The sequence below is a fragment of the Anabas testudineus genome, chromosome 8 (assembly GCF_900324465.2).
Source record: "Anabas testudineus chromosome 8, fAnaTes1.2, whole genome shotgun sequence".
In the NCBI taxonomy this organism is placed as follows: Eukaryota; Metazoa; Chordata; class Actinopteri; order Anabantiformes; family Anabantidae; genus Anabas; species Anabas testudineus.
Genome location: NC_046617.1, coordinates 11,315,161 through 11,342,651, shown reverse-complemented (window position 1 = coordinate 11,342,651; position 27,491 = coordinate 11,315,161). Strand labels below are relative to the sequence as shown.

The 27,491-nt window shown below is 41.2% G+C and overlaps 2 protein-coding genes across 4 annotated transcripts; one reads left to right on the top strand and one right to left on the bottom strand.

Moving 5' to 3' along the window:
* The first annotated feature begins 1,539 nt into the window (after nt 1-1,539).
* Nucleotides 1,540-23,566, top strand: camsap3 (calmodulin regulated spectrin-associated protein family, member 3). Of its 3 annotated transcripts, none has more exons than XM_026352202.1 (17): nt 1,540-2,190; nt 7,905-8,167; nt 14,401-14,541; nt 14,725-14,811; nt 16,000-16,138; nt 16,243-16,382; nt 16,498-16,582; nt 16,708-16,747; nt 16,836-16,891; nt 17,198-17,231; nt 17,320-19,384; nt 19,478-19,602; nt 19,893-20,185; nt 20,280-20,373; nt 20,638-20,756; nt 20,847-20,965; nt 21,085-23,566. In XM_026352202.1, the coding sequence occupies exons 1-17, from the start codon at nt 2,058-2,060 to the stop codon at nt 21,382-21,384; spliced, it is 4,233 nt and encodes a 1,410-aa protein (XP_026207987.1). In that variant the 5' UTR covers nt 1,540-2,057; the 3' UTR covers nt 21,385-23,566. The 3 variants fall into 3 exon arrangements, with proteins under 3 accessions (XP_026207987.1, XP_026207977.1, XP_026207968.1); XM_026352192.1 differs by having other exon boundaries at nt 17,195-17,231; XM_026352183.1 differs by having other exon boundaries at nt 17,159-17,231.
* Nucleotides 23,567-24,452: 886 nt separating this feature from the next.
* nr5a5 (nuclear receptor subfamily 5, group A, member 5) lies at nt 24,453-27,429 on the bottom strand. The gene is made up of 7 exons (XM_026359087.1): nt 27,210-27,429; nt 26,598-26,746; nt 26,306-26,447; nt 25,415-26,136; nt 25,167-25,286; nt 24,936-25,083; nt 24,453-24,840 (listed from the first exon to the last, which is right to left on the bottom strand). The coding sequence occupies exons 1-7, from the start codon at nt 27,307-27,309 to the stop codon at nt 24,593-24,595; spliced, it is 1,629 nt and encodes a 542-aa protein (XP_026214872.1). The 5' UTR covers nt 27,310-27,429; the 3' UTR covers nt 24,453-24,592.
* Nucleotides 27,430-27,491: the final 62 nt, after the last annotated feature.

Genomic DNA, 27,491 nt, shown 5'->3' with positions numbered 1-27,491 from the left:
GTCACCCAGGGTTGTTTCTTTACCTCATTGATGAGTGTTTGTTGTGCTCTTGGGGTCATTTTGATTGGCCGCCTACTTCTTGGTGGTTTAGCCACAGTCCCTAAGTGTCTCTGTTTGTAGATTGTTTGCTTAACTGTAGACTGATGAATTTCTAGAGTTATTGACATAGATTTGTAAACTTTTTCAGCTTTATGTAAATCATCAATTCTTGATTGTTGATTCTCTGAAAGCTCCTTTTAGTGAGGCATGGCTCAAGTAAGTGTTTTGTTCTTGGGAGGATCAAACTCAAAAAGTTAGGGTTTTTTGTCAGTTGAAGTAGCTCTAGTCCATACCTCTAAACTCATTTTCTTAACAAGACTCTAGGTATGCAAGCACCTGACTCCAATTAGTTCCAACTAGCACAACAAGGTTTTTATAGTTGTTCTCATAAAAGACCAGATTTTTTTGTGTTATTATTTTAGGCACATTGTTATATTAACACTATTAAATAATATTAACACAATACTCTTGACTTACATAAAGATTAGAACACATTTTATGATAAATTAATGCAGAAAACCATGAAATTCCAAAAGGTTCACGTTGTGTTGCCACTGTATGCTGGAAATGTTACTTCCAAGATGTATTTCAGTACTTGTTCAATGGAAAAGGCCTCATGCTTTTAATTGCAGCCACTGATTTATCAGAGTTAAACCATGAGGAGTGGACAAAGTACTGACTGGGAAGAAATGGTTTCTTTTGTAATTAGATTAAAATAGCTGAGAGGTAATCCTCTTACAAAGTTACTGCAGCGGGGTGTTTTGAGAGCTCTTGGAACTTTGAGCAGCATCATGTGATGAGGTACTCTTGAGATTTGTGTTTTCCAGTGTTGTTCGTGGTACTGGAAACAAGACTTCAAAAACAATTTGAAAGAGACTCCAGTCCCAATAATAATAATAATAACACAATCCTTTTCCTAAATGTCCAATTTTTCTGCAGAGGTTTACCAGTATGTTCACTGTGGTCCTGTCATTGCAGCTCATTTGCATTCTTATGTAGTGTCTTAAAGACATTGAGGTATTTAAACAACAGACTAAGAGTGTTTTTTTTTTTTCTTTCATAATGATGGGCTGAGCAGAGCAGATAAAGGAGTAATAAAGATATTTAATTTACATTGCATGCTAATTTAGGGCTTTATCTAATTACAATCCCACCAGTGAGCTGTGGTTACAGTGTTTTACACACGTCTGCATCTTAATATTTTTGTGTTTTTCACCAGTCTCATGACAATTGCCACGAATAATTGTCATCTATACTGCATATGTTCAACTCCCAGGTCATCCAGGTGAGATAAAGAGAATGAATAAAGACAATGCAGGAGCATTTCCAGCTCATGTTTATTATATTATTTGACAGCCATATATTTAATAGGTTTACTTTTCTGTCTCTGACCAGTATACAATAAATCCACAACTGTGATTGAATAATGCTCCCATTACGGTGACGTATGTTTGCTTCTCTGTTTCTGCGCTCACCTGTGCGGCTGCAGATGCACCTGTAGCGAGAACAGACACTACACCTCTGCCGGTGCTGTCTGCTTTGACACGGGGGGGGGAAGATCCCGCCCTCGTTGTGGAAAGCTGAATTCCTATTGGATGCTGCAGCGAGCCGGCGACGCCAGTGTGGAGCACCTGGCAGTCAGTCATCGGCGGGGCTCTCGGTGGAGTAGCGTACGGCGAAGTGGCTGCTCAGCAATGCGGATGAAGAAGGGCAAAAACAAGGGGAATAGTCCGGTTTCCTTTAAAAAACCGGCTGGTCCGGCCTTCAGGTTGTTCTAAGCTATCATTTTTACCGGGATTTCGTTTTGAAGACCGCACAGAAAAGGACATTAAGTGACTTGGAAACAGCTCCGGGGCGGATATTTTCCCGACAAAAAGCTGAGCCACATCCGTGTTCCCAGCCCTGTGGAGCAGGCTACTAACACAATGATTGCTTGAACATTTTCATACGGTCTTGTCGCCTGTTTTTTTTTTTTTTTTTGCCTCCCCACACTTCCCAATTTCTTTCACAGGCTCGCTATGGTGGACTCTCCTACCACGAGGAAGACTTTTGTGCTCCCGGACATCAAGCCATTGGATTTGTATGACTGCACGAAAGCCAGAATATGCGCAAGTGTCGGATGGCTGCTGGCGAAGTCCTACGGCAGCGCAGGTAGGTTTTCACATGAGACTGCTGCAGGCCCGCTGAGTGAAAATGGTCATCAGAGGTCGTATGACGCCCAGCATGCTTTTGTTGTCCACAAGCATGTTTATATTCAGTTAAAGAGTAGTAAAATGCACATGCACAGGGGGGGGGGCTGCAGTATGTGTACAGCTCAGCGATTCTCAGCACAAAGAGCAGAATATGAAAGGGGGGCCGTGCGCTGGATGCATTTTTTTTTTGACTCTGACACATGTCATTTGTTCTCACTCAATGGGTGGTCACATTTTATAATGTATGTGTGTTTCAGAGAAACAGGCCTCCTCCCTAGGCCTTATCACGCTCACCCATTTTGTCGTATTTCTATCCGCCAGGCTTCAGTTGGAGACATTGCAGGCTACAGGGTTTTTTTTTGTTTTTGATCCGGTTACACAGACATGGCTCATGAGAGGTGCAGATGAGGGCTCTCCAGTAATCAAGCCCAAAGAGGCATCCAGCTCCTGCGATGCGAAAACACACCCACCTAAAGAAATGAAATCTGCTGCAGAGAGCATACGTATTGTAAGAGAGAGTCTAAGAACAAGCGTCATCTTTGACCCTGGGGTGATAACACGTCTCCTTGTTTCAGAAGGCTAAAGATTAGATTTCACAAAGAAGCCCAAACAGTCCTGTTTGTGGAAGATTTGATGACCTGCTCATTTTGGCGTTTCATTTTAACTGTAATTTACTGGAAGATTACACAGTCTACATCTGCACTTTGTGTGCATTGTCTAAAACAACAAGCAGACATGAACGTAAAACACGCTCACATTCCTGGGATGTGCATGTAAATCAGTTGGAGATAATGGTTAAGGTTTTATACGCAGACTGAGTTTTGACTGAAAAGTGTGTGAGGTAAACTCGGTGTCACAATCCCAGGCAGGTCCTGGATCCAGGAGTCCACGCTACTGCAGCCTCTGTGCTCTGTTTAGCACCTTAACCACACCCTCTGGTCAAAGTCACTCTCCATGCCAAGGTAGATGAATATGAGGGGCACAACCGGGCTGTTGCATAGTTTTTTTTAATGTCTTAATTACCTCTGTGACCTTATTGATAGTTTCCTGTAAAGTCATGACATCATCATGCTGCATTTGAGAAACTCTACTGGGTAGAACAACCACACCACATCATCTGACCCTCAGCTCTTCCAGGTCAACTAACCCAATGATGACAATAGGTGATCTAAGTCTTTATGAACCCTGTTGATTTTTAATAAGCACCTTTAATATGGGCCACATACTGTATACAGCTCAGGCCTCTATTTTGAAAGGTTAGACAGTAGTTTTAAAGGGAGCTGGCATGAAAATTAAAACTAACTAGAAAAAGATCTTGTGTCTTATGAAGGCTGCCCTAAGATGAATCCATGTCGAATTATGATAATCTAAAAAGCTTCTTACATGCTGGGACCTAAATCTAAAATGTTACTAAATAAAAGTCCCTATGTTTGTCACAGTCGTCTTCACCACAACCAAATCAATAGCGTTAAGTTAATCTCCAACAAATGTTAAAAGTCTAACATTTGAAACATAGAACTTAAACCGTGTCATATTCTCTATGTGTTGGTGAAAAGAGGGATTGAAAGGAGAGGATACCATCCTGGATCTCTGACCACTGCTGGTGGCCCAAATCTTTAGACTTAGTTTGATACACTCAGAGGCAGCTGATTTTTCATAATACCATTTTTAATAACTATCATATAATCTCACAATTGTATGCTGTCATAGTGTATACTAGAATTAGTGTTTGTTAATATACATCAGATATCAAACTGTTATTCAACATATTCTACTCATTTTGGCTGATTCATGCAGCACATACAGACCTACACATAATTTATATTTATATTCTTACTACCTAGACACAGTTTTATGACCTTTTGTAATGCCCTAACATATAATTTATGTGTGTTACTTTCCATGAGGTGAAGGTAAAGGGGTTTGGAAAGAACATGTTTTGTGATCTGCCCTTGAAGTTGCTATGATGGGTGACTTGACAGATCATTTCAGTGTGACTCAGAGCTTACTTTGAGCGTTTACATCGGAATCAGACCAGATTAATTAATTCACTAGTTTGTAGGCTGGGAAGAACAATGCTTTTATAACTAACTGACATGTTCATAAGGATGAGATATGAAAGTTTAATCTGTTTAATCAGTCAAAACTAGTACTTGTTTTTAGTGTTTGTTATCCACCTGTAAACAACTTAACCACTTAATTACAAAACTGTGTTATCCAGCTGAATCCTTCCCTCTTTTGGTCCTCAGTTTCTTTGGTACCCTCAGTGAAACCACCTTGTTTCTTTAGCATATTAGCTCCACCTAGCTACAAAGCTGCTTGGCCCATACTGAAATCCTATAGAAACCACTGCTCATCCTCTCTCAATCATTGTAACCATGGTGAGTCAACAAGGGACAAGGACCTGAGCAGGATCTTGTCTTGCTGTTAGTGTTTACTCAAGAGCTAGGAAGTTGGCAAATTATATGAAACTCTTCCACACCTTAACACAGTTTCTGTGTTGCACAGTGTTTTTCCAAGATAATGTGATAGTTGATTGTAAGAGAAGTCACTTGACGGAGAGATCAGAGTGAGCTGCAGAGCAAAACACACAGATCTGTTTGGGAGGACACTTAAGGGGAATGCACACATTGTCACCATGTAATCCAATGTTTTCCTATTTTTAATCTGAGGCACCTGCAATGGAAATCATACGATCAAGATTAGACCTCATGTGTGGTGCTTGAGGATTGTCAGATGTTGACTCACTGATCAAATACATAAGCATCATCAATGTGCATGCACTTATGTCTCAGTTTCAACAACTAGATGAAGATTTAAAGCAGTCAAGTTCACTGATGGTTTGAAATATTTCTTCAAGCCTGTAGAAGATGTATTCATAATCTGTGATAAGCATTGTTGTAGTTGCTTATTAGTAGACATGTCTAAGAGGGAGTTTAATGTTTATGTTGGCATCAGCATCATTTCTCTCAGAACCAGTGGTCACATGTAGGGTAAGGGGTTAACACAGCCCCTCTTACCATTGCTAGATTTTGGGCAGCAAAACAGTACCTGCTTTGTTTAAAAAAATGAGATTAGATCTGATCATCTGTGTTTGATCCTTTCCACCACATGATTTGGGTGTTTATAGCTCATTTTTACCAAGGCGCATTTAGAAGCTACAGCCCTATTAAAACATGTGTTATATTGAGTTATTAATTATGTAGCATGTGTAACAGTGGCACATCCACAGAACATTACCTTCTGCTTGGGAGGTCTGATTGGGCAGCTATGCACTACTGCCTAAAAATGACATTGGGGTGGAAATGGGTAATTGCACACCTTCTGCATAACTGAGATGTTATGAGTTATTCAATATGTGGCTGAGTTCCACAGTAGTAATCCACCTGATGGTTTAGGTCATCAAATCCAATAGATTTTACAAACTTCTTGGCTTCATTACTAATAGAACCAGTTAATTCACAGGTACTGTGAAACCCTGCATGAAGTCAAATGCAGATTATTTCACTTAAGTGTAAAGTGAGAAGGGTGGGTAGTGGATTGTTGTATAACAGTTTTCTCCCCATGCAGCTGACTTGGTTTAAACTGTGACTGATATCAACCAACCTTTGTTTGGATGTGTTTGTGTTGCTCTGTGTCTGTTGATTAATGTCAATGGCAAATGTTGTAATGTCTGTGACAGTAGCAGCATGCTAGCTTAGCCAGTCAATGAAGTAGGACACGTGTCTCATGTTATCGCCAAGCTATCAAGCAACGCAAGTCAGTACAGATACAGTAGAAGCTAACACAGCTATACTGACCACAGCCATGATGGCAAACTGCACCAGTTTCACTGTACTTCAATAAGAAAGAAATACACCTTGTGCGTCTTGTACATGACACCACATCACTGAAATTGTACTTTTTCTTCTTGTTTTTTGGTCCTGCTAAATAACTTCGACACTGGTGTAGAAAAAAATGTGTTTGCTTTGCTCCTACACAAGAAGGCAAGAGGTCACGGTCAGCTACAGAACAGCTCCTGTAGGTTGTAGGGATCAAGTCCCTGCATCAGAATCTCCTCAGCAGAGGGTAAATGTTTATTTGAATGATCTCTGTGCTCACCCACTATCATAATGAGCTATTGAACTTTGTGCACATTGGACCTTTGTCTTTTTACTCAGACCCAAAGATAAACACTAACTGACCTATGAAAGTGACTGAGTGTTGCTCCAGTTTATGCACTTGTGTTTTCAATGTAAATATTTCCCTAGAGGTGTATTGATGTCAAGAATATGGAGGCTTTCCACTCTAGTTAGGTTTAGGACTACTAGCTTATCTTTCTTTTATTACCTCCTATTTCTGATTATTATTAATATTATATGTTAATTGCGTTCTTTATTTAAAAGCTGTAGCTATTTTTGATATATTGGTGAATAATTTTGGAAAACTGTTTATGTACTTGCAACAAAATAATTGTGATATACTGTATGCGAAACAAAGTCATCATTCATGGCCACACTGTGTTATAGGGAAATTGTGCCCTGATCATTCTCTGCCATCTCACTGAGTTGTGATATTTGCATACTGCTTTGCCTTTTGTGGAAGTTTTTAAAGGTTTTTTTTTTTTCTTCTTCCTTCTTACACGTCATCGTGGGAAGACTTTCATTTTGTTTTATGTAACTGTGAGAACCTAAGACTGAAGCCGTTTTAGTTGCTCGGTCAGTGTTTACAGCAGTAAAGTGGGCCTTGTATTTTTGGCACATAGGACCATATTTACAAAACATAATGGAACACGTGGCTTGACAAACACTATTGTCTAACATCTATACTTGTCAAGGGGAAACGGTGACAAGTCTTGACTCTGAAACTGTCATTGTCTACTATACGACTTTTTAATGATACAACAACATAGTAATAACCACTTTGTTCTCTTTTAGATGCAGTCTTAGTTACTCACAGTCACTTGCTACTTTTGAGTTTCTCCTTTCTCTTGTAAGATATACTGGCGGTATTTCAACGTGATATTGTTTTTTCCCTTTAACAGTGAGACGATTATTCCATTATGCTTACACAGAGGCGAAGGCCAGTAAGTTTGCCGCTGGTTTACTCTGGGTGCAGAAAAACCAGTTTCACATAAGGCGTGTCAAGTTTGTGTATTTAGGATAGTGTTTGTTAATGTTTGTTTGAGAGACCAGTCTGAACGGTTAGTGAAGTCATGTTACTGTACTTTTTTTGAGGCGACACAGAATTTTCCTTTGATAGTTTATACTGAAATATCTGAAACACCAATTTTCACAGAGGAAACATGTGACAGACATGCATCTAGTAATCTGCAGATTTCAAACACTGAGCTCAACATGCCCCACTGACCTTGATGGTTGCTCATCTCTGCTCACTCATTTAATTGTAGCTCTGGGGTATACACCAGCTGTCTTAATCTGCTATTGAACATGGCAGAAACGTGGTTTCCACTCCAGGAACAGTAGAACATATCCACATTGGTCTCTAATCATTAATCAGTTTCCTAAAGCATTTACTAAAGAGAGATCCTCACATTTTTCACATTCTATAGAACGTAATCATTTATGTGTCTTCCTTAACATATTGTTTATTACATGCATGATCCAGTTCACTGCATTATCACCACTGCTCCAGAAATGATCTCAGTTTGTCTGTATGTTTTTCCCTTGGCAGAGAATGTCCCTGCAGAGCTGCGTGACCCCTTCTACTGTGACCAGTATGAGCAGGAGCACCTTAAACCACCAGTCACTCGTCTTCTGCAGGCCTCAGAGCTCTACTGCCGGGCCTACAGCCTGTTACAGGGGGGAGCTGGAGCTGAGGCACAGCCCAAAGACTATGTTGCCCTACTGCAGCTTCTTTCTCAAAGAGGCTTAATCCCCAGAGACCAGGATACACCAGTGACTGATGCAGACCTCCGACACAAACCCATCAAAATGGTAAAATAATGGTGCTCATGCACATTTTAAAAGGTTATTTAAACAGTAAAAAAGATGGTGAATGTCTTTTCCCATGTAATCAGATGCACCTGCTATCCAGGAGTTTGTAGAAAAGCAGAAAAGGGTCGTGTGGGCTCGGTTGGTCATATAGGTTGATATAGGGGTTTTTATGCTTTGATTTTAGGGATTAAAGAAGATCAAAAAGACCCCCACTTATCCATCCCTGCCCCCTTTCTTCCATTCTGCCCCAGCCGGTCCCACAGGATGAGTGGATCCAGCTGCTAGGACAGTCATGGTGATACAAGGGGCGACTACTTTACTACTTTAATTCCAGGGTGTTGGAGGGAGGGATAGTCTAGATACAATGGATGGTCTAGATCAGAACAATAGCTAAACAGTTCTGGTGAAATGTTAGACTGTGTGTTCAGAGAGTACTATGGACTGACTCAGTGAATTAAATCAGGAGAAACTGGTTTGTCCTGGCAATGGATCTCTCCCTCTCCCTTCCCCCATCTATCCATCCATCCATCTTCTCTTAAATCATTCATACAAAAAATTGGTTAATGACTTAACATGCACTTGAGAATCTTTTATACTGGAAAGCCATGAACCAGCAGATTGATAATTTGATAATGATTTCTAATGATGTATATTAAGTGTATGTAACACTGAGAGACAAGAGATAGGTTACAGGCAGCTCATTAGAGTAAACAGATTTCCTAATGGTCATGTAAATGGGAACCCGGTTTCTGTAATCGTGGTAGGGGATTAAAGAAATGCGCATAACAAAAGGCTACAGAGACACATGCTTTGTTTTAAAATCCTTCTGAAGTTTAACCAAAACTAGCTAAATAACTTGTTTGCACTATGAGAAAGAGCTCTGTCTTTATCACTGTGTTGTCACACTCACATTAGTAGTGTCTCCAGTCATTATAGAAATCTGTTAAGATCTGTGCGCCATACTTCCAAAATACATCCAAGGTAGAGGAGAAGTCAGATGGTTCACCTGCTGCATGTGACCAATAACTCGTTCCCTGATTGCCTGTGTTGCGTGATTTCTCTAAATGCATGTAAGCGTTATCTGTCGCCCATCTTTCACTCAGTGTAATTAAACGTTGAAACATTCTGAACATTTTGAACAAAGCCTGCCTGAAGATTATCTTCTTCACAAAATTGCACAGAGCTGCATTTTTCGACCACTTTGGTTCATGCACATGCAGTCTGTTTTTAAAAGCTACATTTGAGAGTCTCCGGGGATCTGTACGGATAATGTTGTTAGGTTAAAGGCAATAGCAGCTGCTGCAGCTACTGCAGCAGGTGACTGAGCACAACACAGTACTGCTGTTGTGATGTTGTGTGCACAGACCCTGAGTTATTTATTTATTTCTAGTGGTTTTGACTTACTCTACACTACTTTTATACCTGCATACAATTATACTTTGTAAGGTCTTAAACCTTGCACTGTAAAGTGCTTTGGGATGACCTATGTTGTGATTTGGTGCTATACAAATAAAATTTTAATTGAATTGAAATTTTTAATCAGTCAGTCCCAGTAACTATTTCAGTGTTTCTGTTCAATGTCATCAATCTGTTTTAGTCATTTTTAGTTATGCTAAATTCATTATGTTTTGGTTTAATGTTTTGTTAAAATGTACACTATATTGTGTGCCCAACCATTACACTGAATGTGAAGTCTTATAATGCCTGTACTTAAGGCGTTCACAAAACAGTTTTTTGTTTGTTCTTCTGAAACCTACACAGTTTAATTCAATTCACCTACTTGCTGTTAGATTACTGATAGTTACCATTTGGGCTGTCAGATGTGTCATTTCACACGAACAGGGCATTTGATGGCAAAAGTATTTTTTAAAAACGGCATAAAAGGTTAAGAAATGTTATCATATCAATCATTATCGCACAAGTAATAATGGCCTAATGACACACTATTTCTCTCGCATGTACAGTATGATGTTGCTGTTTCCGTGACTTGTCTGCTTGTGTGCGTTTCAGCATGCGTGATTTAGGTTAGCTCAATCATCAGACTCTGATTTTGGCTGTTAGTGTTAATGCTGCATTTGCCATTTACTGCTTTGCTATGTGAGCCTTCCAACCGCTGCCTGGCATTAGATTGCTCTCTGAGCTTGGCTGCCACTGACTGGCACTATAGCTAGTGTGGCAAGCAAGAAAAGTGGGTCATACTGCAGCAGCGTTAGAAGGATAGAGCATCAATGTGGGTCTTGGCCAGCTTTGGAGCAGCAGCAATCTGCTGCAGCACTGCTGTATATTACAGCTTCCTATATCTGTGTCAAACAATAGAATAGACATATAATGAGCTGTTTAATCTAGGGTAGTTGGAAAGTGAATACCATTTTCTGTGGAAATATATGTAATATTAGAGCTCTCTCTCTCTCTCTAGCTCAGAATAGAAAATTCATATTGCTTTTTGTATATTTTATCTATAAGTACTATATATAGTAATCAATACTATATATCTAACTTTGTAACCTGCAAGACATTTGTGATGCTTGCAATAGTTACATTTAACCAGGAGTTCAAATAATATTCAATGTTAAAGTAAAGTCACTTTAGCACAGGACAGATTCATGGTAGCAGTGTTCTGTCAAGCTTTCAGTTTAACTTTACTTTTAGCAATCCTGATTACTGACCCCAGTCACAGTTTTTAAAGTAAAATTGAAAGCTGCAGAGAAGACTGCTATCATGTCTTTGTTTGGATTGGGAGTAAATTTACTGCTATGATTTATATAAATTTGGGGAGTCTTGCAAACCTCTTCCTGGACGTATTTCTATTCTGTACATGTTTGCACACAATAATAACAAATACTGTGCATTAAAGTATGTAATTTATTTATCATTATATTTTCTTGCAATTGTTTACATAAAAATAAACTTGAAGAAAATTTTGCTATATTAGCCTGCTTGAAGCTATGCCTAAATGGAGCATCCAGCTGCCTCCCTCTATTACATGCTGCACTGTGTATGTGTCCAAAACACCCTACTGGCAACTGTCATTATAGTGGCAGCCCAGCCCCCACCACTCTTCAGATTGAGGACAAAGATCTGTAAAGATTAAACATAATCTGCTACGCAGACTGAACGTCATCATCCTCGACTGATTGATATGCCAGGAACGACCACTGACTCACGATGCATCTGCATCACTCTAATTTGTTACATCTGTTGTTTGTTGGAAGAGGAAAATTTTATAATAAGCATTAATCATCACAAATGCATTAATACTGATTACACTAGAGATGGAGTTGATTTAGCATTTGCACTGACACTTTCTTACATCATAATGCTGTTCGGGCAGGTTTCTGGTCAAGTGAGCATCAGTCAGAAGCTTGGTTGAGAATAGAAGTGGCAGACTATCAGAAACACTAACCATCATCTTATTCTGTTTGTTCTGCTTTTGGCTTCCCTAATGGGAAACTAATGAGGAGTAGTAATTAAACTTCTCTAGCAAATGTATAAAGGTATTTTAAACATGTTTTCCATGCTTGAGCATATAGTCCATATACATATGAGCTGCCTGATCACCATGTTTATTATTCTCTGAGTAGGGTGATGGGGTTAAGTCATATTTCAGACATAATCAGATTTTGCCCACATCATAATCTCGTTCAACAATAAACAATATGCCTTTGCATTATTTGTTGTGAATTGTTGACACGATTATTAAAACAGATTTTCTGACTAGGGCTGTAACGATTTCACATTCGTGGGGTTAATTGATGAGGTATTTATTTTCCTCTGTCGCATCGTTACAGGATTGCTAACAGTTTGCTAGTTCGATGTTTCTGAGCTGTGCACTGGTGCTCAGCCAGAAGCATGGAGCAGTGCTGCGGTCAGGCTTGTGTTGAAATGCATTGTGGGTCAGCTGGTTGGTTGTTATGGTGACCTGGCAGGCTCTGTGCTGCGCGTTCGTGAGTTGCACCTCTCTCCCCTCTCATTAGGGAGCTTAGTGAACTCTCCTGGGTCTGCAACAGGAATCCAGTAGCAACCCCCCTTCTTCCACTTTCATTCTTCACCTTTTGTCATGAATTACCATCGACTCTCTCCTCTCAATAATTACTGTACAGTATGACAGCATGGTTGGCCACGTTCTTTCATTCACTTGTGTTCATTTCCTCGCTTTTACACAGTCACTCTGTCTCCTTTTAGTACCTCAAACCTATGATTACACTTTATGGCTAAATGCATAAGTATGTTCCTACCTTAAATCTCTTTGTTTCAGTGCAGAGTCAAAACACAGCAACTGGGCAGAATTTAGCTTAACATGAGTGGCCCATGTTTGGAGCCAGAGATATGTTAGTAACTTTACTTGGTTTGGAAGTCTCACTGAACTGATTTGATGGTAGTTTAAATGTTGATATAATGTATACAGTCAGCAGATATACAGGTAAAAATGATTCATTGGCATTTAATACAATGAGCTGTTTTTGTGCTGTATGTCACAGCCAGATCTCTTCACACATGTAAACTAATAACTTTAATTTGCTTAAACATCACATACAGTATATTCACATCAGCAGTATGAAAGTTGATATATGGTACAATTTAATTTGTATCCAGCTCTACTTTTTTTTTTGATAGCTAATTAAATAGTGCCATGAGACTCTGAGAAGCCTTAGTTTTTCCTCGTCTGTACTACAGACACTTCCAGTGAGCAGACAAGTCATATCTCACAAGCATACAGCAGCAGCCCTAGTCTTGGCAACAGTGTTATGAAGGGCAGGGCAGCCAGGGCCACACAGCTTCCAGTGACTGACTGCAACACATCCACAGAGCTTGGCTCAATGCTATCTGACAAGCCTTTGCTGGCATAAACTGCCCTGCCAGCCCCAGCACTGGGTCTGCCCTGGTCAGCACTTTACATCAGGATTTAATAGGCAGACATTCAAACAGGGCTTATGTACGCAGAAGGATTGAAACCAGCCCACATCTGGGGCAACATAAGATGTTAGAGTAAGAATGTCTGCCTGGCCTCTGAAGTCGAATTTATAAGTAGCAAAAGGGTACAAGCACTGATTTGCACAGATTAGGCTCAAAACACAAGATTGGAGATTGAAGGAGTGAGAGGAATGTGTTGTTTGCAACCTGCCTTTCCTCTCTGTTGGCCAGAAGTAATTATTGTAACAAAGAGCTTGTTGCAGTTAGCCAGTAGTGAGGAGAGAGGGGCCTCAGTGCTTTTGTTGGACGGAAACTAAAATAGATGCACATAGAGGAGACGAGAATCATATATTGAACAGAGCTTAATTTATACAAAGGTGAAGAGGGCAAAGGATATGAGTGGTCAGTTTATTATGATTAAACCCAATAATTTATTTGCTAAATGTCTCTCTTAATGCATTTAATGTTTTAAGTGTCTGAATCATATAACTTACTGCAGTTTGTAGTACACAAGGTCTAATGAGCTAACAGGTTTAGAGAGTTAAGGCGCTCTCTCTGACTGAGCTCATAATATTGGTGGTGCATTTTAATGGGCTCTGGCCATTAGAAATAGCTCTGTAATTGTCTATCAGGGAAATGTCTTGTGAATACAATATAATACTCGTATGTAAACAAAAATGTTTTCTTTGAATATTGTATTTCTGTGGGAAAACCTATATCTGACGTAGGTTTTATATTCATAAGTTCTCTGACAACAACACATACACTGAAACTGCATAAAAGCATGCAACACCTGTTTCTTATATAGACTTCTATTCAGTGTTTGTTGAGCTCTATTTACATTTTATCACTCAGTCTTACATGAGTCATACAACTCCATTTTACTATTCTAAAGAGAAGGGAAGCATGTTGAAGAGAAGGCAAATAAATGAAAGGTAGCTGAGGAATGGCAGCCCTGGAAAACACAAGTAATCATATTACAGGTTCATTGCCTATTTAATGATTGAACAAGCGTGGGTCCAAAGTTCACTCCCATCTAGTGATGTGTATGTTTATTTGCTGAGAGCTTGTGTCAAAGATTCTGCTGACTCACAGATGGCTTCTGGAGACCTCTAGAGGATTCTGCTGGTAAATAAAGGTAGTGCTACAGCTGGTATAGGTGATCCCTGTTGTGCAGGAAGCAATGCTCTGTTAGAACAGTAGAAATGTCAGTGTCCAGCTTTAGTGCTAGCTATAATTGATTGATGTTTTCTGGGCTCTCACAATTTAAATTGTCCCACATATAACAGTGTCTCCTTTTTTCTGCCATGTGATTGGTGCAGAGTGCTCATCTGGCAGTGATGGATGCGCTGATGGCCGTGGGAGCTATGGAGACGGTGACTGCGGTTAAGACATGTGGTTCTGCTGAGTTGCTAGGTGGAGCTTCCAACTGGGAGGATGCTCTGCTTCACTGGGTTAATAGGGTAAGGAGCACAGATCAACAGTGATTGTTGACCTTTATCTTTAATCTACCTAAGATCTCAGTGGGCAATAACCCAGTATTTGTCTGGCTACAGCAATTGTGGTGCTGTAATTTTTCAATCCACTGTGTGTTTTGATTGACCCTTGATCACTGTTTAACTATCGTCTCCTTCCCATTCTCTCAGTTAAACCAGAAGCTAAGAGAACATACTGAAGGAGCCCAGTATGACTCATCTCAGGCCATCACAGAGCCCCAACCTGTTCAGCCCTCGGTGAGTATTGCATTACACACCCTGTATATTTGTACATGTTGTTAAACGAGTGAGAATCAGTCTAGGATAATCTACACAGTCTTGTAAAACACCCATATATTAAGATCATATTGTTTTATATTTAGCTGCACCTGCGAGCCTTTAATCACTCTTGTTGGTTGAAACAGTTAAACTAAGGGCAGTGTCATTTCTTCGTCAACAAGTTTGTCTTGTCTTGCCAAGAAATTACTGTCATCACAACCCTTTCTCTTGTTTGTCTAGTTCCTCCACTGTAGACGTAATAGTTCTCTTGTGCTCCTGTTCTCCATTTCCTGGTCTTTCTCTATTTCTCCCTCCTTCTCCTCTCTGACAGTGTCCTACTCGCTGGTACTGGAAACTTGTTCCTGTAAGTTCCCTCCTTTCCTCTGCTCCTTGCCCCTGTCCCTCCATCCTTCCAGTGTCTTCATCAAATTTATCGGCAAATATTTTATAGTCAGGTGTGTTATTTTTCCCTCCACATGCTGATGTGAGAATGGAAGTGTGCATCACATCCTTGTCTGCATTATATTGCACGTCAGCATAAATGTCACTGGGCGGGGCAGAACTGGAGTGAAAAAGGCATTGTTTATTGACACACAAGTTGTGCATGAATCACAGCTGGCACTCATGCAGGCCTTGAAACTACAATGTATAACCGGCTCCTCTGGTTGTCAATGTGACAGAGCTGTGTGGTGTGTGAATGACTATGGAGGTTAACAGAGCAGGCTTCAAGTCAGCTGGTCCCTGCTGGTAGTGTACTAATTGGCTTTTCACTTTGCTTCAGTCGTACTTGAAGCAGTTTTTACCAGTTTTGAGACTGTTGCTTTCTCTCTGCCTCCTGAGACCCTCACTTGTCCCAGTTTCTTTTCTGACAAAATCTTCCCTCTTTCTGCTCTAATTATCTAACTCTGTCTCCATCTGTCATTTGTTCTCCTGAGCTGTCTCTTGTACACATTAATATGACCTGTTTTTGTCTCTCAGTCACATTTGTAATACAGTTCTTTTAGAACATTTTCTGTTATGTATCAGAGTGCATATAAACCTAATAAAATCTTTTTTTAAAAACTCTAACTTTTAATGGTTTTAACTTATGACAAACATTTCGCATATAAACCTTTTTAATGTCACATTGGAGTATTTGATTGTCTTGTTTGTTGTTGTTTTCTTTAGCTTCGTTACAGAAAGGATAAAATTCAGACCAAACAAAAGCCCATCTTTCCAGGGGTGAATGAAGTCAAGGACTTGTCCAATGGTTGTGCTGTGGCTGCTGTCATACATTACTATTGCCCTGGTCTGCTAAGACTTGAAGGTACCAACAAACATTATGGCCTAAAAATATAAGAGTGAAATCAACAGGCTTTTTAGTACTTAATGATTTTATGCCTGTTTAACACTTCATTCTCTGTCTTTAAGATGTTTGTATGAAGGATTCCTTGTCTGTACCAGAGAGCCTGTACAACCTGCAGTTCATACGTGAATTCTGTGACAGCTGTCTGAAGAGCTGCTGTCACTTGACACTAGAGGATATGCTATACACACCACAGGAGCTTCAGGTACTTTTTTCACACATACAGTATGTCTTTTATCTACTCTGTGACGTATCAGTGAAAACATTACGTAATGTATTGTTTTCTGAATGTCTCATTTGTTCTGTCTGATTTGTTTAAGGTTAATATTCTGAGCTTCCTAGCAGAACTGCTTAACTGGTTTGAAGTTCGAAGGCCAGACTTCGTTCAGGCAATAGACATGTTGGGTAAGTGTCACTAATTTAGCGTTGCTTTGCTTTGTAAATACTGTGCAATCCTACCATTAAGATCGTAATATTAAATATCTCTTAAAAAGTCTTATTGTGTGTTTTTTTTTTTTTTTCCTTTTCAGCTGGACCTACACCAGTAACACCAAGTAGCTTGAGTAACAGGTACAGTTAAGTTAGCTATGTTTTTGCTTTTCTTGGACTTAGGATGAAGCACTTGTTTGAACTTAAAGTTTGTTACTCTGCCTTTCAGTACCTCCCCTTCTATCTTCAAGAAGCCTTTTCTCCCCATCTCCTCCCCTGCACCAGGTAAGAGTAAGACTGCCCTCTCAACATTACAACAAGCTACAGTATTTGCATATGTTTCACATTTCATTTGGTTCACCTGTTTCCTGGTTTGTCATTTAGTTGTGCAAGTTGTCTTGAATACCTGTCTTGTCTTCTTATTTTTATGTCATTTTTGACATTTTTCTTATCTTTTCTTTTTCTTTTTACAAGTGAATTCCTTGGTTGATTTGTGCATCTTGGTGTGGTGTGCATGCATTTAAATGTCTGTATGTGTCCCATTGTACTCAGGATCTTTGACTCAGTCTACCTCAATGTCTCATATAGAAGGAGTTGGAAAGACGTGGGGCAAGAAACCTCTCAGGTAGGGCCTGTATATTCCATTTAACCATGTCCATTCTTGTGCTTATTTATACTTGTTTTTCTTATACCTGCTTTTGTCTTCTTTTTAGCCGCCCCTTGTCAGCTGTATCCTTCAGCATTCCTTTTGGTCTGGACAGTGACGTGGACATTGTAATGGGTAACCCTGTGATAACCCGCTCCGTGAGTTCAGACCAACTCAACCCAGCAGGCCAAAACATGAGTCGGGTTCCCTACACGCCTCCTGAAGACCTCAGTCATTGGCTTGGCAACCCCCCCGGTCCCAATGGTCCACAGAGAGCCTCCTGGGCATCCCAGATGCCCAGTATTCCAAGGTTGACTGAGGAGAATGGCCTGGCAGCAAGTGAAACAGGAGAATTGCCTACCATTGAAGAGGCTCTCCAAATTATCCACAACGAGAGCAAGATGGAACCTCGTTTACACCCCGATGGTGCTCCTGATGGCTTCTACCTCCACTCTCCTGATGACCCTGCTAGTTCTGGACATAAGGGCAGCTTAACATCACCTACTCCCATTAGTTGTTCTGCCCCTGCACGCTCAGGAATGATATACCGGCCCACAGGGGGTCGCACTAGGAACACCTCTGAATGTTCACGAGATGATGACTCAGTCTTGAGAGATGGCAGTGTGGACTCTGATGCATCAGAAGACCTGCCTAAGTTCCAGTCCACTCCAACTACAGTGCCAACTGGTGCAGATAGTAGCAAAGAGGTTTCTGACAGTGGTGTGAAGATGACCAGCTTTGCAGAACGCAAAAAGAAGCAGATTATGGATTCTCCAAAAGCTAGTGATTCCTCTTCTCCTCAAATGACAACATGGGCACAAAAGTCTGAAGAAAGCCCCGGTAAGAGCCCACAACTCAATAATGAGGTGTCTGAGTTGGGTGCTCGGCTTGAAGAGAAGCGCAAAGCCATCGAAGCTCAGAAGAAACGCATTGAGGCCATTTTTGAAAAGCACCGTCAAAGACTAGGGAAGAGTGCTTTTCTGCAGTTAAAGAAGGAACAGCGCGAAAATGGAGGTGAGGGGGAAGGAATAGATGGTCAGGTCAACACCTCATCCACAGAGGGAGACATCTCTCATTTGACACTTGAAGACAGGCTAGCCCGAATGGAGGAAGAAGAGGAACAAGAGCAAGGTGAACAGCTCCCCTCAGTGGAGAATGAGGGTACTGTCAAAGAAGGACTTAAAAAACTGGCCAGTCATTCCAAAGAAAAGGCAGGTACCCCAGGGGAGAAAATGGCAGCTCCACTAGGGGATTACAACAATGCTGTATCAAAGCTGACTGCAGCTCTTAGCTCCCTCCAAAGTGACATGCAGCGGCTCACTGAGCAGCAAAACCAGTTGATGAAGACGAAAGCTGCAGCTTCCAGCAACAAAACCTGGGTTATTCCAGCCAGTTCCAAAACCTCCACCCCTGCCACCCCTCCTGCACGACTGTCTAGAGAAACCACCCGAGATTTAAATTCGGCCTCCTCCTCTCCATCTCCATCTCGTAAATTCGCCAACCACACCACTCCTAAATCTCCTCAGGTTAATCGTAGAGCCCATTCTGTGCCCCCTAAAAGCCCAAAGCATCACCAGCAAAGTCGTCCCATGGACGTTAAAGTCCCAACCCTTTCAAGGGTTCTAAACGCACCTCAAAATGTAGACCGAATTCCCCACCTTCGTCGTGTAAGTCCTTGGCAATCCCAAGTCCAGACTTCATCCTCATTCTCCATTGGTGACTCGGACAGCCTAGGTGAGCTGCGCTCATCTGGATCAACTCCTGTCCCCACACCAACTGTAACCCCAACTCCCCGTCCTGCCACAGATGACACCGTGTCAGAGGTAGGCTCCAATGATGATCATAGTATCTTTAGCATGGACCTCGAGGCAGGGCCCTCACATGGACCTACAGCTAAGAAGGAAGGGCTAGCAGATGGGGCCTGCAGCTCTGGTGCCCCATCAGAATGTTCCTTTGAGAGTGATGCCCCTGCGGGGATGTTGAATGGCAAACGCAGTAGCCTGATAGAGATCTCGCTGTCCGCTCTGCAAGGAGATGTTGAAGAAGACGACCATGTACCTGATGCCTTATCCGACTCAATGAGTGACCGGACAGAGCCAGAGACAAAAGGAGGTGTTGGTTTCTTTTTCAAGGTAGGCATCTGATGATAATAACACTATATGTCTTTCTAAAAAATAAAAAATAAAAAAGTTTTGCTAATTGCCTTTTTGTCTATTTCTCAAAAGGATGACAAGGACCGACCAGAGGATGAGATGGCCCAGCGAAGAGCAGCTTTGCTGGAGAAACAGCAGAAGAGAGCAGAAGAGATGAAAAGACGCAAACTTGAACAGGAAAAAGAAAAAGAATTGAAGTAAGACCCTTGTAATTTAAACTCCTGTATCCATAATCAAATGTCGACTTTGGTCGATGTCTTTGCTCAGACTTAAAAAAAAAGAAAAAACGTCTACAGACTCTTCTGCAGCCTATTATGGGAGAATTTCATATATACATGTGTCTATAAATAACTGCATATGAATATGCCAAAACAATAAGTGTTGCTTTTTCCTGTCTGTATATCAGCCTATTCATGTCCTTACCATAATTTTTGTGATATGAGTGTCGCACACTGAAAGTTTTCTCATCATTTTTCTGTACTTTTAGCAAGCCTCAGTGGATGATCATTGAGGGTTGGGGGAATAAGGGTGAGGACAGACCACAGACCCCAGGAACCCCTCCAGCATCCCGCACCCCACCAGTAGAGGGGACTCCCCAGCGCAGAGGAGACTTCACTAGGCAGGAGTATGAACGGAGACAGCAGCTGAAGCTCATGGAAGACTTGGACAAGGTTTTAAAGCAGAAACCCACCACAGTTCGCGGTGTCAAGAAGCAGAGACCTAAGACTGTGTTTAGAGATGACTCCGTCCTCTTTCAAAGCCCTGTCAAGGGTTTAATGGGTAAAGTCTTTGTCATTATTAACCCTTTACATTTGTGTACAGTATTAGATTTCTCAATGTAATTTCAGTTATGTTGCACTTTTCTTCTGTCTAGGTACCAGACTGAACAAAGTGTACTCCCAGTCCACCATGAATCTGTCCTCAATGGTTGGTGACTCTGGAGGCCTGACAGTCAGAAAGTCTCCCAGGTAACCGAACCCACACTGGTTTGTTTTATGTAGTAAAAGCTTGGAAAGTAGGGACGACTCTACATGAGACTATTTATTTAATTCAAAATATTATATAGTATTGTCATTATTTAGCTAAACTAAAATTCTTTGACTTGGATAAATAATGGTCATGGTAGGTCATGTGGTAGCTCTTATCAGTATTATCAGGGACAAAGTTGCTTGTACACACAACTTCAAGTTTTATTACTGACTTCTAATGAAATCCTTTTCGATTCCCTATAGTCGTTCACACTCTCCTTCCCGACTGATGTCACCTGGACGAGCAGGTGCTCACAATGGAGAAAAGGACTGGGAGAATGGCTCCACTATTTCCTCCCCTGCCTCGGTCCCGGAATACACAGGTCACTGACATGTTACAAACATAAGATATTATTAAAAATGAATCAAGAAAGCATTGTTTTGTAGTTAACTTTTGGATATGTGTCTTGCAGGACCCAAGTTGTACAAGGAGCCTAGCTTTAAGTCAAACAAGTTCATTATTCATAATGCTATCACTCGCTGCTGTCTGGCTGGCAAGGTCAATGAACCACAAAAAAACAAGATTGTAGAGGTAAGCCATCCTGCTGTGTAAGAGTTTCTGCCTAGCTAGACCCTAAGACACAGCTTTTCTTTTGTTGTTGGCTGAATTTAACTTTCTTTTTCTTCTTCTTCTTCTCTGTCGCTGTTCAGGAAATGGAGAAGAGCGCAGCCAATCACTTCCTCATCCTCTTCCGAGATTCCAGCTGCCAATTCAGAGCAGTTTACACCATGAACCCTGAAACTGAGGAGATGGTACGGCTCACAGGGATTGGCCCTCGTGTCATTATACCTGAGATGGTTGAGTCTATTTACAAGTACAGCTCTGACCGCAAGCAGTTCACAGTCATCCCGTCCAAAACCATGTCCATGAGTGTTGATGCCTTCACCATCCCTGGTCACTTTTGGCAAAAGCGCCCAGGAACACCGAAGAAGCTCGGCACCCCAAAATAACAACATAAACAAGATTGGTAGCGATGTCACCATTCAGGGAAACAACTCCTGACTTGGTTCCTAATGTCCTGTATTTTGGCCGGCGAGGCACTTGAAATAGTTCTCTAGTTCCCAGGTAGTCTAGCATGACTGAGCTGTCAGTCTGGACCCTAACAACAATCCAGTCAGCTCTACATGCCAAATGAAAGGGCCAGTCACTCAATCATTTAGCCAGAGTAGTTAAGATAGTTCAGCTTTTCTTTTGAGAGCCTCTGATTGGCTCTACCTGGTCTACCTTGATTGTAATATGTGTTGTGACTGGTTCTGTCGGGATGAAGAATTTTCTTTCCTTTGCACCCTGCCTCCCCGTGCCTTGCCCTACCCTGCCCAGACCATGGAGTCATTTTTTGACTCTTAGGTAAGAAACAGAGGGGACAACCACACTGCCTTTGCCTGCACAACAGTATTTCGGGCCAGAGTAGTTCCTGCCCCTCTCAGTTCTGCTTGCTTTTTTTTTTTTCTTTTCTTGCTGCCTTTTCTTCTTCCTCTACTTCTCCTTCTTCTTCCAGGGCTCTCTCTCTTTCTCTAGTCTATTGAGACAAATGGCTCAGCTGTCGGTTCTGATTGGAGATCTTAGCTAACACTTTTGTCATATGAATGTAGGACACTCACTAACCGCTCATTTCATTCAGGGGAGTTTTTACCCAGGACCAGAAATTACCATTACGGGTGGTTCATCTTTGGGCTGCACTGGTGGTGGTTGTGAGCAAACTTTGTGGCACACCCAGACAACTGCCTGTGCGCCCATAGTTCATGCACTCCACTCCACTCCACTCCAACCTTTCTTCAGCTGTAGACATCTGGATGTTTTTTTTATACTATTTTGACATGTTTTTTCTGGGTAAATCACCTCAGCCTTTGAGGGCTGAACGAAGAATGAAATTCATATGACCTTTTCCTCTTAACTTGCTTTGTCATTTTCAACATGCGATGAATTGAAATGTTAGCTTATATAGGGCAAAAAAGAAAAAAAAAACTGGAAACATGAAGGAGGGCTTTATTATGTTTATTATTACTTGGATACAACTCTGTGTGAAAATGACAATTAATGCTGATTTAATATATACTGAATGCTAATTACTGATTTTTTTGACAATAATTTGTAAAAAGTAAGTTGACCTTTGTAAGCTATGAATAAGCTACCCTGCTGCTTAAGCATTATTGAAATGTATGTTTGAGATGAGAATGAGCGAATGAGAATGAATAGAAAATGTCAAACAGCTGAAAATTGCTGAAACCTTTTGTCTAGGGGTTAATAAATCCTTTAGGCCACCAGGAGTCTGTTTCCTACTATATGATTCCCCGTTTCAGTGAACAGTAGGTACTGTATCTTGATGAAGGATCATTCCGGACTGTAACAGCCCTCATCTTTCCCACACAGTCTTTAGAGACTCCTTTGTGTATAATTGGGGGAATGTACAATGCCAAACCTTTGTTTTTTTTTGTCCATGCCATAAATACTTGTCCTAGTTGCAGTGCACATGGTTATGATCAGGTCAATATCACCACGACAAATGTGGAAAGATTGGCCTTCTTCTCTTCCTTTCCAGTCTTTAGCACTAAAACAGCTGCCGCGGTGCAACTGTCTTCTTTCCAGTCACTGTCTGCCTCCAGTGAATGTGCTGCTTAAATGATTCCAATACGCATGTGAAAAAATGTTGGGAGCAGCATTTAGGAAAAGTGGTAATTTAACTGAAAGTGTGTGTGTGTGTGTGCGTGTGTGCGTGTGTGTGTGTGTGTGTGTGTGTGTGTGTGTGCGTGTGTGTGCGTGTGTGTGTGTGGAGGAGTGCACGTGGAGTTGGTGGATGTTTGTATTTATGTGTTTGTAAGAAGTAGAATGTCATAGTTGAACACTATTTTTTTGATTCTGTGCAGTTCTCCCCTAGAAATCTCCACATCACCCAGAGGTGTATTTATTTGGTTTGCATTAGATGTTGCATTTGGTGTTCAGTTTCTATTTCTTTTTTTTTTTTTTGGGTAAGATGTTACTCACTCATTCATTTCATAGAAGTTGTCATAACGTCTTTTCCTTCTGTTCTCTCATCAAATCTGTACCAGCACATTATGTATGTTGATTTCATGAACTGACTACCCCTTGGCAACTGGACCACACAAATAAAAAATAAAAAAAATCATTTTTAAATCAATGTCTTTTTTTTTTTTTTCATTCCCATGTTTATTTCCCATTTCCATCAGCATTGAGTTTTACAGTTGATATCAGTCAGTGCCTCCAGCCCAGGGACACATTATGCTTCAGACATGATGATTTAGTTTGTCTGACAAACTAGAGTGACTAAGGTGACACTGATTTCTAATAAATGGGCATGCAAACTTATATTTAATTAAAAGTTTTAAGTGCACAGACCTACAGGATGCAAAACAATTGCTAATAGCATGTTTTAGACTGTGTGGCTGTTGTAATACTGTCAATAATGGGAACTTGGATGAAGTATGGCACCGTTTAAATAAATACTCCCCTTTAATGCTAATCCCAAACTGCATATTCCCCTCACTTCTATGGTTAAAGGGCTGTTTGAAGGATAAGGCTGGTGATTCTCTGTGTTTTTGCTATTGTCCATAAATTCCATAAAAGGCTAAAGCAACAATAAATTGCTCCACTATAATGTCTGTGAATCCAGAATCTGATTTTAGATCATCGGTTGGTGTTGTGACATTCCTTCTTTTTCAATCGATATCATTTTGATATAATAGAATAAACTTTTTCTTTTTACTCAACTATTTCTTACAGAAATTAATTTTAGAGATGGTGAGTCTCAGTGATTGAACAACAATTAAGCTGTATGACAGAAGAAAGAGCTAAAATCAAGTTTCTGGATTCACAGATGTCGACTGAAAGAGCTACAGCACTTTTCAACTTTTCAGTCTAACAAGAAAGAAGTCAAGTTGCCATGACTCGGCTTCCAGATACAGTGAGTAGACAAATTTATTGTTATGTTTAGCCATTATATGGGATTTAATGACAATAAAATATAGAAAGCACAGGCCTTCTCCTGTTAACTGAATGTGCCCAGATACTGGTTGCTACAGTCATCAAAAAAAGAAAATAATAAAAAAAAAAAGCACATTTGGATTTTCATAAAATTAAGTGCAAATATTCACAGCAGAAAACTTCGGCAACTCTTCTGCTTGAAAACACAGCAGCAGCTTCTCAGTTGTGCTTGGTGTGAAGCATCTCAGTGATCAGGGAGTTGCAGGGCAAATCTCCCAGAAGGTGGCGCTGGTACAAATACTCCTCCACCTGCAGGCTAATGCTGCGTACTTCTGGCAGCCGGAGCAGTAGTTGGCCAAACTTGTCTGAGTGTCCTGGATGATTCTGCTGTGTGTACTCCATCAGGGCTCTGTTTACCCTCTCCTGAGTCTGCTCTACCTGCCTGCGGCTCTGAACGGACTTCACATCTGGGGCAGGAAGAATATTACCATCAACATACAATATTTACATGTTTACACAGTTAAACAATCAAAAAAGGTAGATTACAGAAGAAAATGCTCACCAGGGTTGAATAGCACCAAGTATTTAAGACAGACAAACTCATGTCTGTCTAACTGGAGTGCCTTGAGCTTGGACACCAGGTCTTGGGTTCTTGATACCAGGGTACACAGTGTCACTCCTGCCTGAGACATGATGGTTGACACCTCAATCTACATCAGAATAAGAGGAAGGTGGCGATTACACTTTAAGTTTCTGTACATACCAATACGACATGTTAGTTCAGTTCATTTACCTGTTGTCCTGTGACCAGATATATGCACCCCTCTTTGCCATAGGTCACCTGTCTACAGAGGTGGTCCAGGACCAGCAACTCACTCCAACAGCTCTGCAGCAGCACCATCTGGTCCTCCACCTGTGGGAACCATAAGATGTTGATCTGATGTAGTTGCTAATTAAAGGCTACCACCTTTGAAACACTAAGCACATAACAAAAAGTGAAAGCGTTCTAGTACTGTGTCCCCTGAGTTTCTGATTCCTCACCTTGAGCTCCTTGAAGAGCGCACTGTTCCTGGCCCACTCCACCAGCCCAAACAGCGTCTGGTCAGCCATTTTGCACATGATGCTGAATGTATTCAAGCAGTCATGTTTGCCTCGGCTGGCCTGTTCTCTCTGCAGACTGGCTAGGACCTTTGCACACAGCTGGCTCTCGTCCTGCTCCCCCTCCAAGAGCTTGCTCAGGAAGTTGGTTGTAAGAGTGGCTGATGAGGGAGTGTCTTGGGTTTTGGTGGGAGTCTGGGAGAGAGGCGTAGTTGAGCTTGTTGGGCAGGGGGATGGTGATGGTATGGTTCTAGGCGTGAATGAATTATTTGAGGTCGGGTGCAGCGGGTAGTTTGCGGGAGCCAGGCTGCTGCTAAAAGGTATTTCTCCTTTGTCCTGGATGAATCCAGGAAATGTGCGGCTGTACAGTCCAGGGTAGCCCAAGGGTGGACTTGTGAGAATCCTGTCTTCAGTCATAGGTATGGGGACACCTGACTGCCCCATGCTTGAGGGATACATGTGATGAAAAACATCAGAGGATAATGATGTGCTTGTGGGACTGCTCACTAGTTGAAGGTCATTTGGAGCTGCGTGCTGGTGTGTTTGTGTAGTTTCCATCTTAATCCTGTAGGGAGCAGTGTTTGCCTGCTGTTTCATCTGCCTGTACCGTCGATACAGAGGGCCAAATTTATTCCTTCCACCTCTCATACGATCTGCTCTTACAGCTGTTGACAGGAGATAAAAAAATGATGATGATATGCCTACTTCACATTGAGAGTTCAGATTAGCTTCATAATACAGTCATCATAAATAATATGGGCATGTAACCATGAAGTAGAACGCATGTCCTGACACAAGTGTATATAAGGATCTTTCTTGGTGGAGAGAGTGTACCTTCTCTTTTCATGCCGACTGCCAAACACTTCTGGAAGCGACAGTAAGGACAGCGTTTCCTCTGGGAAAGGTTCATGGGGCAGCTCTGTTGTTCTGCACAAGTGTAATGCTTGTTATTCTGCACGGAGCGTTTAAAGAATCCCTGCAAAGAGGAAAAGAGGATGTAAGAGTGTTGTTTCATACGCAGATTGACAAAAGTGACAATGTGAATAGATATTATTTTAGTCATATTTGGTACACACTGTAAATAGTATGGATATATTTTTCATACTGTTCAAAACCAATTTCTTACCTTGCAACTTTCACAAGTGAGCAATCCGTAGTGGTATCCTGACACTCTGTCTCCACAGACCGGACAGCTCTCCTCTGTCTCTGGTCTGCCATCTGATTCTGTCTTTAATTCCTGGGCTGGAGAACGACTATCCTTAAATCTGTGGAGTGCTGTTAAGTGGAAATATAAACTTTACTTTAATTTACATTTTCTTGTATTACTTTTTCATCTCTTAGTAAGCGGAAGTACTGTTGTCTTGCTTTTGTAGGGCAGCATACTCCGATTTGACCTAGACACTTGACTTTTGTAGTATGATCACACATATGGCATTACATAATTGTCAGAGATCACTGGTTTCGACTTCTCCAGGAACCAGAGTCCCAAATGAAAAGCCCAGCACAGCTGTACATTTTATTTGATTACTTCTTCTTTTGTATGTGGGTTTTTATGTGAAGGTGATAATTGTTCTTTATGTAATACACGATTTCCAAACACTGTTATACTCCCCTATTTCAAACCAAGGCATTTGAAACAGGGATACCTCTGTAACACTGCACAAGTTCAAACTATATATTTTGACACCTTCTTAAAATTTCACTTTTTACACATAGTGCATTTCCTTCAAGCACTCACAGGTTGAAGATCCTTCCAAATTCAACACATTGTCTGTGTAGGTGTCAGAGTTGGGGACAAGAGGCTGAGGCGGCCGTGGGTGATAACCGGGTAGGTCCATGCTGGATGTGGGGCATAAATCCAAAGTCAGTCCAACCTGATCTTCATTATTGCAGAGATCAGGACACCAGACAGACACTGCAGGCAAGCCAGGAGAGAAAGGCTGACAGGCTGCCCCAACCGCCCCGGTGGACTGGTGATTGTTTGAGGCCCACAAGTGGACTTTGTTCTGTAGTGAGTGTC